Source organism: Pristiophorus japonicus, chromosome 3, assembly GCF_044704955.1.
Source record: "Pristiophorus japonicus isolate sPriJap1 chromosome 3, sPriJap1.hap1, whole genome shotgun sequence".
In the NCBI taxonomy this organism is placed as follows: domain Eukaryota; kingdom Metazoa; phylum Chordata; class Chondrichthyes; family Pristiophoridae; genus Pristiophorus; species Pristiophorus japonicus.
Window position 1 is genome coordinate 241,480,682 of NC_091979.1, and position 20,425 is coordinate 241,501,106.

The 20,425-nt window shown below is 49.1% G+C and overlaps 1 protein-coding gene across 1 annotated transcript in view; it reads left to right on the forward strand.

Moving 5' to 3' along the window:
- The first annotated feature begins 937 nt into the window (after positions 1-937).
- The window catches only part of got1 (glutamic-oxaloacetic transaminase 1, soluble), a 70,299-nt gene continuing 50,811 nt past the window's right edge, over positions 938-20,425 (forward strand). The window contains exon 1 of the mRNA XM_070876470.1: positions 938-1,204. Coding sequence (XP_070732571.1) covers positions 1,084-1,204 — 121 coding nt within the window. The 5' untranslated portion in view covers positions 938-1,083. The remainder of the gene's footprint in view (positions 1,205-20,425) is intronic.

Sequence of the window (20,425 nt, forward strand, 5' to 3'; positions counted from 1 at the left end):
AGGCCAGCCCACACTGCAATATGTGTGCGCACTAAGTCCATGCAGCAGAGCTGGTCTCCAGTCGTCTTGGTTAACCCTTGCCACTGGACCAAGACCTAGCTCTGTCAAGCCCGTGAGGTGGCTGGTGAACAACGGTCACCACACGTTAAAAAAATCCATGCACAGGCATCTTCCACCCTTCAACATGTAGTTCGAATCCTGGAATATTAGGTCCTTCATTGAAACACCTGTGAGCTCATCCCTTTTTTGGCGTGGAATCCTCGATACAAGGGACCGTCTATGATGATGACGTAGGAAGCACGGCAGCCAAGTTGTGCACCACTTGTAATTTAACCTTGGAGTCCAGCTGTCATTCTAGTGAAGTCTACGCTGCACCGGCTCCAAGGCCAGGATATCCTGCCTGAGCTATGGTTGCTCTATCAATGCAAGTTGTTGGTGTGAGCACGTGGAAGGCAAGTTGTTGTAGTTGGGAGCAATACCCAGCATGCACCACGCGGGGTGGGGGGCGTGGTTCTGCGCGTCCAATAGTGTGCCGCGCAGAAACCCCACCCTTTCATCACGTTCGTAACCAATCGGGTGGGTGGTGGGGGCTGTCGATCAGGAGGCGGGCTTCACAATGGCCCCGTTGATTGGCGGAGAGGCCTGTCGAGCAGGAGGCGGGGGTTCACAATAGCCAAGCTGATTGGAGGACATGGCTGTCGGTTAGGAGGCGGGCTTCATAGTGGCGGCGCTGATTGGTAGAGAGCTGTCGGTCAGTTTGGGTTGAGATTGGCTGAAGGTGAAGAGCGCTCGGCTCGGCTCCGCCCCTTTTACGACATCGGCAACCAATCGGGCAGAGGGGGTGGCTGGGCCGCGCTGATTGGCTGAAAGAACTGTCGATCAGGAAGTGGGGTTCATAATTGCCGCGCTGATTGACGAAAAGGGTTTGCCCGTCAAAGGGGCGGGCGTCATAATGAGCGGTGTCAGGTTGGGTTGAGATTGGTTGAAGGTCACAGTGCGCCGCACGCCGGTTGTTCATTCTCGGTCTCGTTGTCCTTCAGCGACCGGACCCTCGGATCACCTGGACCTCGGCGCCCCGCAACCATGGCCCGTGCCTCCTCGCTCTTCGCCGCCGTGCCACTGGCCTCGCCTGTTGCCGTCTTCAAGCTAACGGCCGACTTCAAGGAGGACCCGCACCCCAAGAAGGTCAATCTGGGAGTGGGAGGTAAGGATCGGCCCGAGGGGCAGAACAGCGCCAACAAACCCGCGGGGCCTCGGCTTACAGGCGTGGGTTAACGGACAGTCGGGTGTTCGGAGTCCCGTGTCGCAAACTCTATAGATCGCCGGTATAACTGATTTGGGACCATTACCTGACCCTTGAACCCCGATGGGCAGTGTCTGAGCCCCCCCTCCGCCCGATGGGCAGTGTCTGAGCCCCCCCTCCGCCCGATGGGCAGTGTCTGAGCCCCCCCTCCGCCCGATGGGCAGTGTCTGAGCCCCCCCTCCACCCGATGGGTAGTGTCTGAGCCCCCCCTCCCCCCGATGGGCAGTGTCTGAGCCCCCCCTCCCCCCGGTGGGCAGCGTCTGAGTCCCCCCTCCCCCCGATGGGCAGTGTCTGAGCCCCCCCTCCCCCCCGATGGGCAGTGTCTGAGCCCCCCCTCCCCCCCGATGGGCAGTGTCTGAGCCCCCCCTCCCCCCCGATGGGCAGTGTCTGAGCCCCCCCTCCCCCCCGATGGGCAGTGTCTGAGCCCCCCCTCCCCCCCGATGGGCAGTGTCTGAGCCCCCCCTCCCCCCCGATGGGCAGTGTCTGAGCCCCCCCTCCCCCCGATGGGCAGTGTCTGAGCCCCCCCTCCGCCCGATGGGCAGTGTCTGAGCCCACCCTGCCCCCCCGATGGGCAGTGTCTGAGCCCCCCCTCCCCCCGATGGGCAGTGTCTGAGCCCCCCCTCCCCCCGATGGGCAGTGTCTGAGCCCCCCCTCCCCCCGATGGGCAGTGTCTGAGCCCCCCCCTCCCCCCGATGGGCAGTGTCTGAGCCCCCCCCTCCCCCCGATGGGCAGTGTCTGAGCCCCCCCTCCCCCCGATGGGCAGTGTCTGAGCCCCCCCTCCCCCCGATGGGCAGTGTCTGAGCCCCCCCTCCCCCCGATGGGCAGTGTCTGAGCCCCCCCCTCCCCCCAATGGGCAGTGTCTGAGCCCCCCCTCCCCCCGATGGGCAGTGTCTGAGCCCCCCCCCTCCCCCCCGATGGGCAGTGTCTGAGCCCCCCCTCCCCCCCGATGGGCAGTGTGTGACCCCCCTTCCCCCCCCCGATGGGCAGTGTGTGACCCCCCTCCCCTTCCCCCCCCCCCCCGATGGGCAGTGTGTGACCCCCCTCCCCTTTCCCCCCCCTCCCCTTTCTCCCCCCCCCCGATGGGCAGTGGGTGACCTCCCCTCCCCCTCCCCCCCGCGATGGGCAGTGGGTGACCCCCCCTCCCCACCCCGATGGGCAGTGGGTGATCCCCCCTCCCCTTCCCCCCCCCTCCGATGGTCGAGTGTGTGACCCCCCCCCCCTCCGATGGGCAGTGGGTGACCCCCCCTCCCCACCCCGATGGGCAGTGGGTGATCCCCCCTCCCCTTCCCCCCCCCTCCGATGGTCGAGTGGGTGACCCCCCGCCCCTCCCCTCCCCTCCTACCCCGATGGGCAGTGGGTAATCCCCCCTCCCCTTCCCCCCCCCCTCCGATGGTCGAGTGTGTGACCCCCCCCCTCTCCGATGGGCAGTGTGTGACCCCCCCCCCCCTCCGATGGGCAGTGGGTGACCCCCCGCCCCTCCCCTCGCCTCCTACCCCGATGGGCAGTGTGTGACCCCTCCCCTCCCCTCCCCTCCTACCCCGATGGGCAGTGTGTGACCCCCCCCCCCCTCCCCTCCCTCCTGCCCCCGTTGGCCAGTGTGTGCCCTCCCCTCCCCCCCCCCCCCTCGATGGGCAATGTGTGAACCCCCCCTCCCCTCCCCTCCCCCCCCCCCCCCCCCCCGCCCCATCGATGTGTAGTGTGAAATATCAAAATATCACTCCAAATGCACAGTAAATTCCCTTGCGCTGACCTTGGGCTTTTCATGATAGCTGCTGATTGCAAAGACAATCCAAAATGGAATAACGCCGCAGGTTTTATCAGAACAAATAAAAACTCATCAAAGGTAAATATGTGGTTACCGAGGGAATTTCTAGACAACAAAAGTAACTGCAAACGGTTGCCACATAGACTTGTTTGTGACTTGGGTATCTTGACTGTTCCAGATCTGCCTTTCAGTGTTAATCTGCCACATTCTGTATCTGTTCTCAATCTGACTAGAATTTCTTGTCAACTGTAAATATGCTTGATAAATTTTCAGTAATTACGGCTGCTCTCTTCTATACCAGTTTCATATCCTATTTATTGCAATAAAGGCAGTATTGTAACATATGCTGGTACCCGTGATGGTGAACCATTTGGACTGTGGTTGAATTTGGCAACATTGTGTCATGATTGCAGAAGTGTAGTTACCAACTGTGTTTCTTGATATTCTGGCCACAGAGCTTACCTGATGTAAGAGGAGGAGGTCTGTGTAATCCAGTAGTGTGGAATTCACATTATTGGGCTATCATGTAGGCTAGGAGCTCAGTATGTCGGTGGCCAGTATCAAAATGGCAGACTTGATACCACCTGAGTTTAGGTTGCAGAAATAAATACGAATGGGGATCCCATTCGGCCCATCTGTACCTTCCTATAGAAACCAAATGCTCCCCCCCCCCCCCCCCCAGCAGAACTTAATTGCTTCTTGGATGAACCTATAGTATTTTGCCTCTGAAATGTCTTGTGAAGTGTAATATAGACCCTGAATTTGCCCATGGATCCAAGCCCCCTCGTCCTTTAGCATGGTTTAACTTGAAGTAATGTCTGAAGGATAAAAGGGGCATTAGTCGATACAGATCGCTCCTGACTGATGTAACATATAACCTTTGTTTTATGCATTTCATAAGTCTATAAAGGAATCATTTCCAAAACTGGTAATTATCTCCATTGACACTGCCATATTAAAAGCTTGTTCTGCTTTCCTTCTGTACAGAAATTTGCGGCTTCTATTTTACTGCAGTCTTGAGCAATTGGATATGTAAGCAGAATCCCTCCTGCTATCCATGCATCCACCCAGACCATTTGTCTCTACTGGTGATAACCTTCAGTTGACTGACATTTTTTTTTTCTGGTCACTTTTTTGACTTTAGTTGTCAGCGTGCGAATGAATTCTTTTTTCTTTCCATAGAACCTAGTGCCAGTTTAGATTTACTCGCTGAATGCAAGTAACATGATAGAAAGAAAGATTTGCATTTATATGGGGCCTTTCACAACCACCAGATGCCCCAAAGTACTTTATGGCCAATTAAGTACTTTTTTTGGAGCGCAGTCACTATTGTAATGTAGGAAACGCGGCAGCCAATTTGCACACAGCAATGTGATAATGATCAGATGATCTGTTTTTAGTGATAAATATTGGCCAGGACATTGGGGAGATCTCCCCTGCTCTTCTTTTGAAGTAGTGCCATGGGATATTTTATGTCCACCTGAGAGGGCAGACGGGGCCTCGGTTTAACGTTTCATCCGAAAGTGCAACACTCGCTCAGCACTGCACTGGGAGTATCAGCCTAGATTTATGTCCTCAAGTTCCTGGAGTGGGACTTGAACCCACAACATTCTGATTCAGAGGGGAGGGTGCTACCCACTGAGCCACGGCTGACAATAGCAGAATAGCAGCTATCCCAATACCGATAGTCACAGTTGTGCTCTTTGAGAAGCTGCGTTTAATTGCAAATTATAATTTGGGAGGGATTCTGATGATAAGGAGGGGTGGTCGGTGGTTGTGTAGTTTCCTGCTATTCCGCATTTCACACAGTAAAGTTACGAGGCATGACTACCAGAAGAATAACTGAATTTATTGTATGTGTGAAATGAAGGTCTGAATGCAGGCATTAGGAGGTTGATTTTTGGCTGGTTTCGCCTGTCGTTAACGGGGCGGTAATAGCCTCACCAAAACCCTGGTCGCCGTTTTGGAGTGTGGGCAGGAACATCGGCGGGGCCCAGGTACAGAGGAATGGGATGGTTGGGGCGGATGAGCGGCGAGTGTTTGTGGCGAGATGCGGTGAATGTTTATGGCGGAAGAACAGTGAGAGATCGTGGCGGAGGTGCGACAGATGAGGGTACATGGCCCAGAAGAGCCGAGGGCCCAGGGGTAGTACGGGCCAGCCCACACTGCGATATGTGTGCGTGCTAGGTCCGAGCAGCAGAGCAGATCTCCCGTCGTCCTAGTTAACCCTTGCCACTGGATAAAGGCCGAGCTCTCAAGCCCATGTGGTGGTTGATGTGCAACGGTCACCACACTTTAAAAAAAATCCGCGCACAGGCATCTTCCACCCCCTCAATTGGAGTTGAGGACTGGAACATCGGGTCCTTCATCGAAACACCTGTGAACTTGTGGAAGCAAGTCATCCTTGTTCGAGGGACTGCTTATGATGATAAACAGCCTCAAAATGGGGCCGGTAGCCTTATTGCCCTGTTAACACTGGTGGCGTGGCAGCCCGCATTTTAATAGGGGCCTACCATCAAATGTCCAAAGCGCCTGCTGGTTTCAGGCAGCGTGGAAACCGGGGCCCCTATGACGGAAATAGGATCCCCATTGCCATTCTAGAACGGAATTGATCGGGACCTGTGCAGTGCCCACTCTGACCAGTTCCATGGGCGATGGAACCCAAGAGGCTTATTTATGTGGGTGTTGGAGGAGCATTGTCCGGGACCCACACAAATAATCTGAGCCGCTGCTGTCCCGGAACCCCCCCGCCCCCCCACCCCTCCTCGCCACCGGAATGGGAGGTCAGTCAGCGCACTCCACTAATCGGTCACCCCAGAGAGGTCACATGCAAGAAGGCAGACTCAGGATATACGAGGAACAGTAGGACATAGAAGGTGCGAGCGGTTCCAAAATACATGAACTGAAGCCATTTGATAGCAATGTTCCCATTAATTTTTTGGGGGGTACAAGGCAGGTTTTCCCCATTTAGAAGCCGGTGAGCTGGCTTTGTGGGGGCTTCAGAGCGCTGCCTGGCCGCGCAGCCTGAAGGGACCATTGTTTGATAAACTGAGTGGCTTACTATACCACTTCAAAGGGCAGTTAAGAGTCTACTACCACATTGACATGGTGCTGGAATCACATGTAAGCCAGACCGGTTTCTTTCCCTAAAAGACATTTTCGACAATTCAGCAGCTTCGTGACTTCGTGCCAGCTTTTTAAAAAAAAACACAATTCAAATTCTGCAAATGCCACAGTGGGATTTGAACTCGTGGATTATAAATCTAAGCCTCTGGATTGCTAGTCCAGTAATATAACCACTACACTACAGTACTCGTACTAAAGTATGCCCCTGATAGTGAATCTTTTCTGCACTGTCTCCTTGACTTAAGGCAGGGTTCCCAAAATTGGGCACAAACATTCCAGTGGTGTGTCTTAAATAATTTGTATAGGTTTGCTCTTGTGTTGTATATCCCTAATTTTTTAAAGGCCTAGGATTGTGAAGAGGACCTTGTTCTCGTTGCTGTTGCAATAAAGAATTGTCCATCAATATTGGCAGCACAGAAATTTTTCTCGCCGCTAAGGTGCTTTCTGTGTCCTTGAAGTAGCGTCCTTGCTATTGTGGGAGTGTCTCCATTCCATTTTTAACACATTGGGTAGCAGGTTCTTGTAACCGTTTCACATGGTTTGAAATGGCAATATCCTGTTTCATTTCAGTGCATGCTACAAGAGAATGTGCGCACCTGTCGCCGTATAGTTGCAAACATTCTGCAAGCTGCTTCACTGGCATGTGCTGAGTCAACTGGTGTCTACACTGCAGCAGTTCAGATGCCCTTAGCAAGGGCGGGTATGCGCCTACTCCTGCTTGCACACAAAGGGGTCGAAATTCACCGCCCCAAAGGGGCGGCTTACTGAAAAAATCGACCGGCTGCCACGGTCGAATGATTTTCCCTCCGCGAGTCATTTTCCGCTTGTGGGGGGGATTTGAGCGGTGTGCACTTCTGCCGGAAACAACGCAGTGAAGCCGCTGTAAAGGTTACTTTCCAGTGGTGACCTCTGCAGCATGCGGACCGCTGTAAACCGGCGAAGACCGGGATTTTCAAAAAAGGTAAGACTTTTCCCAGCAGTGCCCCCACAAGGTATTCGATGTGGTGCTCAAACGCGACACTGCTGGAGTGTTGCTGCGATCGGAACCCTTTGGTAGGGAAATCGTTTTATTATTTTTAGTGTTTTTATTTCAGATTCCAGCATCCACTGTATTTATCTTTTAATATAATTTTATTTATTTTGGCTCTATTCAACCTGCTGAGTGCTGCTCAGAGGTTTGCACATACCTTTGTACAACTTTCAGGTCTGACTATTTAGTGAAGGTCTGTGGGCTGCAGAGACCTGCTTGGCAGGGTTCACCCTGAGAATGGGAGGAGTGTTGGGAGGGTAACACTTGGTACACCTGCTCAGAAGCAGGATGGCACGCAGGAGAAAGCGTAGCCGTCAGTAACGCAGAGAGGCAACAGGCAAGGGAGGCAGCAGCCATGATTAGTTAGTTCTGTGTTAGGCCAGTGTGCCCGCCATCTTGACCAGCCCGAATCAGGATTGCGGTCGGATAGCCCCTGTCCACTTGGCTGCTCACTCCACTGCGGAACCCCAGGACAGCGCCAGAGCATGCATACAATGACGCTCATTGTGCCACCAGGTGCATCATCGAGCAGTGAATAGGCATCCTTAAATAGAGGTTCCTGGACCACTCTGGTGGCACCTTGCAGTATTCTCCTCAATGGGTCTCCATCATCGCTGTATGCTGCACAACCTGGCCATCTTGAGGGGACAGCTGCTGGAGGTCGAGCCAGCAGTACCACCCGAGGAGGCACAGGAGGAGGATCCCCGTTGCCCCAGAGCTCGGAGGCATCGACCCATCACCACCCTGGAAGGGCTGGGTGCAGACTGGCCAGCACCCTTCTGGGAGGGTCCTCACATATGGAGGTGCCTGACACCTCCCCTGCAATCTACCTCCATGCATTATGTACTGACTGTCTGCCAGGTCTCCCCATGTCAGGAAACTGTATTCTTTTCTGTCCTCCACACTGTCCATCAGTGTCTCCAGCTCCATATCAGTGAACCTGTTGGCTCTCCTTGCATCTCTTATACCAGCCATCCTTCTGGACTCCTTCCAAACTCCTCCTCCTCTCCCCCCGCCTCCTCCTCCTCCCCCCTGCCCCCCCCCCCCCCCTCAGCTTGCATGTCAACAAAGGCCTTGGGAGTGAGGCACTGGAGAGCTAGAGACATTTTTAGGCAAGGGTGGGGTTTAGTATCCACATTTATTCTCAGATTTCAGCAATTTGGGAGGAGGCATGGTTCCATTTGTTTCTGCTTGATATTTACATGACATCTTTTTTTTAAAACTTTGTTCACGGCATTTATTGCCCCATCCCTAATTGCCCTCGAGAATGTGGTGATGAGCTGCCGCCGTGAACCGCTGAAGTCCATTCTCCCACAGTGCTGTTAGGAAGGGAGTTCCAGCAACGATGAAGGAAAGTGATATATTTCCAAGTCAGGATGGTGTGTGACTTGGGTTTGAGAAGTTTTGCTGAATTGCTGCAGGGCATCTTGGTACACACTGCAGCCACGGTGCGCCGGTGGTGGAGGGAGTGTGTTTAAGGTTGTGGATCGGATGCCAATCAAGTGGGCTGCTTTGTCCTGGAAGGGCCGAGCTTCTTGAGTGTTGGTGAATGATGTTCAATCTGTGCAAAGATGTTCATCACTTTAATTATCTCGGTGATTGACCAAGTGTCCAAGAAAGAACAAAACAGCTGCCAGTTTGTGAAGCCAGTACTCTTCTGATTGTTGTTGTGCAACGAGGATGTAAAGCAACAGGATATTGCACCTTGTAATATGTAAGCCGAGTAGAACAGAGAAGCACAATGTCTGACCACATCCAGTAATGGCCAGGCTTTCATTGCGGCCCGTGCAGCTTAAAGGGAAGATTAGTTATAAACACTTTGTTTTTCCTACTTTAACATAAAAGCAGAGTAGAATTTTTTCCAGAGTATAACACAATTTACAAGCGGAATTGTGTCAGTGGATTTGAACGTAAGCATGTGCTCAATTCTTGTAGGTTTCTCTCTTCTCCAACTTAATACAAAAGCTTTCTTTATACACGGGTTCTCCTTATCAGGTTTGAAATGGCCTTGCCTTAGATGGTAGTCTCCGGTCAATGCACTGTCCTTCAGCTGATTCTTACGCACACAAGTTTATATTTCTCTAACATACATACATCAATCTTTTTCAATGTACACCCAAACATCCTTTTGCGCAAGTTGTAATGTCCCTGTTGAATATCCTCCTGGCAGGAATCCCAGTTTCAGTCCCAAGGTCCTGAAACTGGTCACTTGAACAAACTGACTGTTGCTGAGTGAAATCCGTAACACTCTCTTCAATTTTGTTCTCTATTGACTGAGCTGAACATGAACCCTTTCCAGAAGCTGAATTAGCTGAGTTCCATGTACCAACATTTCCATTTCCCTCCTTGTGACCCAAGTTGTAGTCCGCACATTCATTTATCTGCACTGTTTTAAAAACTAACGCATTCTACCAGTTTTCTCCGATGGCCTAGTGGATAGGGGTGCTGTAGTACTAAGCTAGATCGGAAGGTTCGAGGTTTGACTCTTGATCCATTCCGAGCTAGCAGCAAGTGTGCTGCAGTTGTTCTCGACAGTTTTCCAAATCTGATAGCTGCGATTCCTGTTGGATATTGCACGTTTGTGGTCACGACAGGACCTGCCGTGCTGCTTTCCATGGTGGAATAGCTTGTTGACTTTCTTGCTCTCTCCCTCCCTTCACATATGAAGTATGGCTATTTGAAGTACCAGTTTTCAGCTGTGGAACTCTACCCCAGCACAGGTCCGCACCTTCAATAAAGGAGAGAAGCAAATTGGGAGGGTGGAAGAGAACGCAACCATTTCACCTTACTGACCAACCAATGGGCTAGACTTTCCACTAGGTGGCTAAGGCCCCAAAAAATGGGCCTTATTCCAGCGATGTGGGATGTATCGCCTGTGCTGATTGCCGGCACAAGGCCCATTTTATTTTTGCGATTTTTCACTCTGCCTCACCCTGGCGATGTCAAATGGGCGATCTGATTTCACGATCCCCCCCAAAAAAAAAAGTGAAACAGAAGTTTAAAAAAAAGCTTCCCTAGCAACGCTAGTGTGCGCATGTGTAGGATTTTTTGGGTTTTTTTTGCCGCGTTTGGAGAGTTCATGGGTCATCGCACATGCTCAGAAGCACAGGGAGGGTCGGAAAGAGAAGGAGAGAAGCAGTGAGGAAGAAATATTCGATAATTTGAGAAATCTATTTTAAAAAATCTGTATTACATTTGATTGTATTGCTAGCTATCTGTTAACTTTGTTAAATCTGTTAATCATCATCAATGGAACCACAAAAAGCAAGGGAGATGGAGATGGAGAGGCAAAGGGCAAAAGCCTTTAGTGAGGAGGCCAATGAGGACCTTGTAAACGTGGTCTCCACAAGATGGGAGGACCTGACACGGGGTGGCCATGGGAAACCTCCACCCCGTGCCTATAGACGAATTTGGCTGGAGATTGCCGATGTCGTAACATCGGCATCAAATGAGGTGCGGATGGCTGACCAGTGCCGCAAGAGATGGAACAGCCTGCTGGCAGCTGCCAGAGTAAGTTGGATTATCTATATCTAAAACATATTTAAAAGTCATATTTAAAATCACACATATGTATTATTTACTTCGTTTATAAATTATTATGTATTATTTACTTGACATTTATAAATTGCAAACAAAATCCTCTTATTTATTTATAATGTAAAGTAATAACAAATTAAAAATTACATTTATTCACGCTAATAGTAAGTTGCATGTTATAGTATTAAAAATTATTTTTATGCAGCTACCAGAGTAAGTTGCATTTTAATATTTAAAACATATTTAAAAGTCATATTTAAATCATATGTATTATTTACTTGCTGTTTATAATTAGAATAATAAAAATTATTATGCACTACAATGTTATGTAATAATTGAACATTTTAAATCTGTCAGTCTTCAGTTGACAGTTTATTGTCAAGTACAGTAGCTTATGCCGAGCAATGTTAAATTATCATTTACAGAAAAAGATAAGCATCAACCGTGCGGAGCAAAGGATGACGGATGGTGGCTCCGCGACGGTGCACACGAGCTTGCGGTGGCCTCGGTGGGGCCTGAAAGCCGTTCGGTCACGACCCGTGAGTAATGGGAAATGTGCAATATGTCAAACATTACTAAATACATACGAAAAATATCGTAGTTACGCATGTAATGTTATGCAATTATAATTCAATAATTTCGATGTAGTCTTGATCTACGAATGAGGCCATGTTAACCCTGATGAACCCTTATGCATATGTGGTTTTGAAAAGTATTGCAATGTTTTGGGTTATTGAAATATTGATATATATTGATATGTATTATGAGTTATTTAGAAATTTCGTTCATCTTTCGAAGGTCAAGTGTCCGTTTAACAATGCTTGGTAGCCGAGACATCCGCAAATCTAGACCCCTCCAACAGCTCGCAGGAGGAGGAAGAGCAGGAGGAGGAAGAGTAGGAGGAGCAGGAGGAGGAGGAACGGGAGGAGGAGGAAGAAGAGATATTTTTTGTTGTGGGGGGGGGGAGAAACAACCTGCAGCCATCTCGCCTGAGATGGGCGAAGCACTGGGACCGAGTGGTGTGCAGGTGGCGACGCCAAGGCACGTCATTTTGCAAACGCCGATCCCACGGAGGTCCGGTCAGCGTGGTGAGCAATCTCCTACTATGGAGGGCCAGAAAGAGAGCTTGATATCCCTGTGCTGATTGGTCGCGACCTTATCCAGGGTTTCGCGGGATTCCCTGCGAACTGGAGCCAGTTCTCCGCGAACTGGAGCCAGTTTCCAGCATCCTGGAGTGAGTTCTACACTAACTTCTTCAATTGGTCTTCCGAGCAAGCACAGATTGCAAGGGTGACCTTGGAGGCCATTTGGCAGCAGACAGCCGCAACCAATGCCCTACGGCATGCGTTGCTGGCTGGACACGGCGCTGCACCCCAAGGTGTCGTGTCTGCTCGCAATGAGACCCCGAGCACGCAAGCGAGTACTGAAGACACAGTTCCTCCTGACTCGGAAGTGGAGCTTCAGGCTTCCGCTTCCGCTTCGTCACCTCCACCATGGCAGGAAGTCTTGCCGTCCCACTCTGCACGACGTCTTGGTGTCGGTCTGCGTAGACCAAAACGGGTGGGTGGGGTATGAACACGGGGTGGGACTGGACCTGGAGGGAAACGTGGCTGCAGGTAGGGAGGGGGGCGTTTTTTCACAAAGTTTGTTCACTTGTTCAATTGTTCTTGTTCCTGTTTTGTTAGTTGTTATTGGCTAATTGTTAATTAAGATTTTGTATATTTGAGGGAAGGGTGGGTTGGTGCGGGGGGTTGGAGGGATAGTTTACCAAATTTTTTTTTCGTATTTGTTAATAAAAATTTTTTTTCTTTCATTCAATAAATTGTGTGTGTCTTCTCTTAGTTACATTAGTTATCAACTATACAGATGTTATTCCATATTTGTTACTTTAATATACGAGTACTTTAGTAACACTAAACTTTATAAAATAAGCATAAATTCTGATGATAGGCCAGTGCAGGCAAGACAACAAGGACACCCCACGCAATTGAAACTTTTGATTAACCCTAACTGTAAATCAACATCTGAATCTCCACATTTAGCGAGTGGAACTCCTTTCTGTTACGAAAGACCTCCACATTCTTTAAGGGTGCTTTGAGGGCAATGTGCGTACAGTATATTGCTCCATGCAACTTGGGGAAGTCTGCTATTCTATGGAAACCGAAAAGTACTCTCGGTCTGTGCCTCCCTGGTCATTGTGAAGCTTATAAAGTCCCTCCACGAGCATAAAGAGCTTCAGTCACCTGTCAAATGCAGCAGTGTGTAGCATGCTGATGTCTAATTTTAATAATCACTCAACAATATCTAATCACTGTACTCTGTACTCTCTACGCTGTATAGCAGTCAGTTTGATAGGCTCCAACAATATCAGTAAATAACTTCACTATGTAAAAGCTATTTAATAAATTCAATATATAAAACATAATAAATTCTATTATATTTACTAAAAATAACATAATAATACCTATTTATATTCCCCGTCCCAATATTCTGAGTACAACTACTCTCTCTAATTAAATCACAACTAATCCTCCACCCTTCCATTGAAGTCAAAATGGTGTCCATAGTGCCCATTTTCCTTCTCTTAGGCCCAGAAAAAGCAACTATTTCTCAGCACTTGTTTGGGCCTTGCATCGGCCCAGCGAAGTGCATGCTAGATGCTGAAACTTGGGATGGGCCTTGTGTGGGCTATAATTTTGCGATCTTCTCGGTGATCAAAGTGGAAACTTGGGCACCTGTTTTTCGGGCGATATTTTGGACCTGGTTTCCGTTTTTTGCTCAAATGGGCGATAGAGGTGGAAAATCTAGCCCAATGTTTGAAATTCGAAGTGTCAGCTTTGGCTTCGTTGGTAGCACTCATGCTTCGGAGTCCGAAAGTTGAGAGTTTGAGACCCACTCCAGAGACTTTGAGCATAAAAAGCTATGACTCTCCCAGTGCAGTGCTGCACTGTCGGAGGTGCCGTCTTTTGGATCAGACATTAAACCGAGGTCCCCCCCTTGGGTGGACATAAAGATCCCATGGCACTATTTCAAAGGAAGAGCAGGAGAATGATCCCCGGTGGTCTGGCCAATATTTATTGCTTGTCCAACTTTAAAAAAAAAAAGAAACAATTAAAAAAAACCCATCTGATCATTGCTTCCCAAGCGACCAGTGTATTCACTTTGGTGTTATCAACAGAGACTCACTGCTCCATCCTCTCACGTGCAAGAAGTATGTCTCATGCCACTTGTGGTGTCTATAAAGTGCATTGGTCAACAGCTTTGTGTATTATGTTTTTTTTTGCTGTGAATTATTTCCTTCGATCAGTTATTTGTCTTTTGGCCTTGATATTTTCACACCAAAATCAAGCTACTTCTGTTTACAACAACAAGTTGCATTTATATAGCACCGTTAACATAGTAAAATCTCCCAAGGTGCCTCACAGGAGTATAGTCAGACAAAATTTAACACACAAGGAGATAGTGGGACAGGTGAGCGATTTTAAAATCGAGGCATTAATGGACCGGGAGCTAATGTAGGTCAGAGAGCATGGGGATTTATTACTAAATCTTTTCCCATTACTAGATAAAACCGGTAAAACTAGTAAGAGATTCAATAATTGCAGCACATGGAGTTTTCACAAGGGTTAGGGTGGAATTGTGCTATAATATTAGCATGCAATGGCTTAAATGTGTGTATGCATAATTCCTTTGCTACTTTCACTGTTGGCTTAACAGAATAACTGTGATGCAGTGATACAGAGCTATTTCATGAGGGAGTATAACCCAAATTTACCTCCTGATTCCCTGCCCCTCGCCCCAAACACCTTGGTTTTCAACTATGGAGCATACAAAATCGATGGGCATGAAAAGACTAGCTCGTCCATCAAGTGTGCCCCAAGTTTGCTGACGATACAAAGATGGAGGAAAAGCAATGTGTGAGGAGAACACACAAAATCTGCAAAAGGACATAGACAGGCTAAGTGAGTGGGCAAAAATTTGGCAGATGGAGTATAATGTTGGAAAGTGTGAGGTCATACACTTTGGCAGGAAAAATCAAAGAGCAAATTATTATTTAAATGGAGAAAGATTGCAAAGTGCTGCAGTACAGCGGGACCTGGGGGTACTTGTGCATGAAACACAGAAGGATAGTATGCAGGTACAGCAAGTGATCAGGAAGGCCAATGGAATCTTGGCCTTTATTGCAAAGGAGATGGAATATAAAAGCAGGGCAGTCTTGCCATAGCTATACAGGGTACTGGTGAGGCCACACCTGGAATACTGCGTGCAGTTTTGGTTTCTATATTTACGAAAGAATATACTTGCTTTGGAGGCAGTTCAGAGAAGGTTCACTAGGTTGATTCCAGCGATGAGGGGGTTGACTTATGAGGAAAGGTTGAGTAGGTTGGGCCTCTACTCATTGGAGTTCAGAAGAATGAGAGATGATCTTATCGAAACGTATAAGATTATGTGAGGGGGCAGAGAGGTTGCTTCCACTGATAGGGGAGACTAGAACTAGAGGGCATGATCTTAGAATAAGGGGCCGCCCATTTAAAACTGAGATGAGGAGATATTTCTTCTCTTAGAGGGTTGCGGATCTGTGGAACTCGCTGCCTCAGAGAGCTGTGGAAGCTGGTACATTGAATAAATTTAAGACAGAAATAGACAGTTTCTTAAACGATAAGGGGTTATCGGGAGCGGGTAGGGAAGTAAGTGGACCTGAGTCCATGATCGGATCAGCCATGATCATATTAAATGGCGGAGCAGGCTCAAGGGGCCGTATGGCCTACTCCTGCTCCGATTTCTTATGTTCACACTCCTGATGGCTGGAGTATTGAGACTAAACACTTCTCCTGCCCTCCCCTTCCCGCTCGCAGCCATGTACTTTCCTAGGAGAGGCAAAAACATCCAGGGCCAATAGAGGAAAAAAATACACTGGAAAATTCTTCTCTGATCCTCTCGGGCAAACGAAACCAGTCCAAAGTGATCTCTCTCATTCCTTCTCATTGGCTGTCTCTCTCCCTTCAGCCCCCCCCACCCCCGTGCCTCCCTCTCACTCCGTCCCTCTCACTCCGTCTCTCCCACTCCATCACTGTATCTGTCTCTCTCTGAGGGGAGGAGCAGTTGATCTGGTGATCTAGCACCATGGAATCTGGACCGCGACATCAAAAAAGGCGGATTCCATAACCTCGCCAGCTTACAGTACTTCTTTCTCCAACTGCTGCTATTAGAAGCAGCTCTATCGTATAAAGAGGATCTTGGCTTCTGACACAGTGACAGCACTCTTATCATTGGCGTTACAATGAACCATGCTATTCCACAATGTTCATCTCTCTGAATTAGGTATAACTTAATCCCAAAATAATATAGAATTGTTTTCTTAAAATATCTTAAAAATGCTGAGTGGAAAGCAGCATTCTGTCTCTGAATGCTTGAAAAATGATGTCAGTGGGAAAACCATTTATAAAAGTTGGCAACATTTACCTGCAATATCTGTAGGTGGTGCATGCTGGGCACTTGCAGTGTTAAATATCTGTTGCGTAGGTGTAAAGCTCACTGCACCTATTTTTTATGTTTCTATGTATCACGACATCATATTCCGACCTTGAGTCAGATTGCAATTCCAGCACAAATCCACTAGATGGCAGTGCAGGAACAAGGTGGCTCTTATCCGAGGATCGTAATCTGAGGGGTTTTTTCAGGTGACGTGTAAATAAACCCAAAGTAAAGCCTTACTCCACAGTGGGTAGCCTAATGCCACTCCTATTCCCGGCCCCATTCCTGCAGTGTGCTGCGACACCTATGGAATCGCCTATGGATCCTTCCTCACCTCCCCGCCCCTCCTGCTGGGAGATTTTTCCACTTCTCCCAATCTTGATATGACGTCTACTGTGATGCTGCTAACGCTTGTGCTCCAAAGTCCCACGGTATGGAAAAATTCCATAGCCATCTGATACTGTTGGAGGTCGACACTTTTTCCCTTGTCCCCCAATAGGCTGAATTATGTGAACATTGGACCCACCCCCCCCTTCCTTGACAAAGATAATCCATTGACCACCTGTATCCCCCTCCCTCTCTCCCACTTTCCCCCTCCCGTCTTTTTTTCCTCCCCTCCCTCTCTTAATTTCCCCCTCCTTTTTCTTTCCTTCCCTTCATCTCTCACAAAAGACTGAACAGGCTGAGGCTCCCTACACGGGAGAAGAGAAGGCTGAGGGGTGACCTAATAGAGGTCTTAAAAATTATGATGGGGTTTTTGAAGGTCGACGTAGAGAAGATATTTGCACTTCTGGGGGAGTCCAAAACTACGGATCATAAATATAATGAATCCAATGGGGAATTCAGGAGAAACTTCTTTACTCAGAGAGAGAGTGGTTGGAATGTGGAATTCGCTACCAGCTCACTTAGATGTACTTAATGGAAAGCTAGATAAACATGTGGGAGAAAGGAATAGAAGCATATGCTGGTGGGGTGAAATGAAGTACGGTGATCGTGTGGAGAATAAACACCGGCATAGGCCAGGTGAGCTGAATGGCCTGTTTGTGTGCTGTAAATTCTGTAATCTTCCTTTCCCCCTCCCTGGTCCAATTTATTCCCTAGTCCTTCAATCCTTCAGAACGTGATGCCGATGTGCACCACCATGGTTGATTGACCAGTATATATTAAAAATCTTGTGTAGGATGTGAAGTTCCTGTCCACAAACCTTATTTTTGTGTGAGTAGCACTCGTGCCTCTGAGTCAGAAGGTTGTGGGTTCAAGTCCCATTCCAGAAACTTAAGCACAAAAATCTAGGCTGACACTCCCAGTGCTGAGGGAGTGCTGCATTGTTGGAGGTTTTTCGGACGAGACGTTAAACCGAGGCTCCGCCTGCCCTCTCGGGTGGACGTAAAAGATCCTATTCCGAGAAAGAGCAATCCCTGATGTCCTGGCCAATATATATCCCTCAACCAACATCACTTAAAAACAGATCATCTGGTCATTATCACATTATTGTTTGTGGGACCTTGCTGTGTACAAACTGGCTTATGCTTTTTCTACATCACAACAGTGACTACACTTCAAAAGTACTTCATTGGCTGTAAACGTTTGGGATATCCGGTGGTTGTGAAAGGCGCTATTGAAATGCAAGTCTTTTCTTGCTTTTCTGTCAGCATTTAGCATTGTAAATTGCTACGTCAGCATTTCCCCAATTTTGCTGTGATGATGTAATTGAATGCTCTGCCAATGGGTGGCTCTGCAGAGTGAGTTTCTGAAGTCTCTGAATTCCATCTTTTTAAAAAAAATATTATATTCATTAACTAGGTAATTTATTAGTTTCTTATAAATATTAAAATCGGATTCCTTTGAATATAGATAATCCATCTGCTGTCAGTTTCCTAATCCAGCAAAACACCCTAATGTTTACCTATTGCAGACTTCCATTGCAAGGGATCATTATATATGTGGGGGGGATGTGTGTTGGGGGGATGTGTGGGGGGGGAGTGGGGGGATGTGTGGGGGGGTGGGATGTGGGGGATGTGTGGGGGGAGGATGTGGGAATTGGGGGGGGAGTGGGGGTTTGGGGGGGATGTGTGGGGGAGAGTGGGGGTGTGGGGGGGGGAGTGGGGGGGATGTGGGGGGGGGAGTGGGTAGGGGGGGAGTGGGGGTGGGTGTGTGGGGATGTGTGGGGTGGGGGGAGAGTGGGGGGGTGGGGATGTGTGGGGGGGGAGTGGGTAGGGGGGGAGTGGGGGTGGGTGTGTGGGGATGTGTGGGGGGGGAGTGGGGGTGGGTGTGTGGGGATGTGTGGGGGGGGAGTGGGTGGGTGTGTGGGGGGGCTTGGGTGGGTGTGTGGGGGGGCTTGGGTGGGTGTGTGGGGGGGCTGGGGTGGGTGTGTGGGGGGGTGTGGTGGGTGGGGGAGTGGAGATGTGGTGGGGGGATGGGGTTGTGGGATGTGGGGTTGGGGGGGTGTGGTGGGGGGATGGGGTTGTGGGATGTGGGGTTGAGGGGGTGTGGTGGGGGGATGGGGTTGTGGGATGTGGGGTTGGGGGGGGGTGTGTGGGGGGATGGGGTTGTGGGATGTGGGGTTGGGGGGTGTGTTGGGGGGATGGGGTTGTGGGATATGGGGTTGGGGGGGTGTGCTGGGTGGTGGTTGGGGGGGATGTGGTTGTGGTTGGGGGTGTGTGTGTGGGGGATGGATGTGGGTGTGTTGGGCGGGGGCGGGAGTGGGGGGGTTGTGTGGTGTGGGGGAGTGGGGTTGTGTGGTGTGGGGTGGTGTTGTAGAGAGTCGAAAGATATATATAGACTTAGGCATTAGGCACCTGCTGGATATTTAGAACTCACATAAGCTTAAATGGACACACACATAAAATGGCTGCCCAGGCATTATGGGAAATCAGGTAGTCAAACTGTGAACTGTTGAACGTTCACTGACCGAGCAATAACCCTGTGAGGCCCACTGTAGGAATGCCTGGGAAGGCAGAGATAAGAAGGAAGCCATCTCCTGTGAACAAGGCCATAAACCAATTAATTCCCCAGGAAGAAAGATAAGAGGGAAACCATTTGCTGTAAACAAGGCTACAAACCAATTATTTCTCCCAGATGAAAGAACTAGGGAGAGAACATATAAAGTCATCGATCAACCCAAATTGACAATGGTTCCCTGGTTACTAGGAGAATTCTATTGGATTAAAAAACCTATATGTAATCTATAATCGTTATGATTGGCTTGTGTCCAGCCGTGATGAGCTGTGTAACTGCAGTAAGCTGTTTTTTAACTGTTGTAAAACATATAAAGGTACATGTAACTCTTTGTTCTGTGAAGAGAAACCTGGATACGGTCCTGAGTTTTTCCTTCCCGCTGAGCGTAATAAAAGCTGCTTCAGCATTGGAACCGACCCTGAGTGTTGAGTGATTCTTCTAAGAAAACACTAACGCTAACAGGTGGGGTGGGGTTGTGGGGGGTGGGGTTGTGTGGGGGTGGAGTAGTGTGTGTGTGGGGGGTGGAGTGGTGTGTGTGGGGGGGGTGGAGTGGTGTGTGTGGGGGGGGTGGAGTGGTGTGTGTGGGGGGGGTGGAGTGGTGTGTGTGGGGGGGGTGGAGTGGTGTGGTGGTGGTGGGGGGGGGGGAGTTGGAGTTGGAGGGGTTGGGGGTACGGGGGGACACCATGCAGCTTGTGTCGGAGCTGTCAACGACAGACCGCTACTTCAGGATTTCCGCCTGCGCATGTGCCAAATCCTGACGTTGCGGTCAATTCTGAAGGCCGAATGTCGGCGAAGGCTGCCAGTTCGCTGTCAGCCTGACCATAAATTCCTGGCTTTGTACTCCTCTTTCAGTCCATGCATAAAGCAGCTATAGTCTCCAATCTTTTAGTGAGCACTGCTAATCTGTGCTAAATTCCGAATACTTGTTCAGTATAACCACTCACTCCTGCACAAAAGTTATTTGGAGCTTTCGTTGGCTGTGAAAAGTTTGTGAAATGCCAAATTGTATCTTTATAATTTTTTTTGAAGAGTTCCATGATTTTATAGTTTCCTTTCTCTTGACTTGCAGTTTACAGCCTCACAGCTCAGTCTCGTCAAAAGTTACATTATGCTCAGATTGCAACAGACGTAACTTTAAACATTAACCATGCTCACAAGGTAGATGTGTGATTACGTTGAATCTTTAACCATTCCTTTTAACCCCGTTCCATTTAATGTGTCTTGATTGATG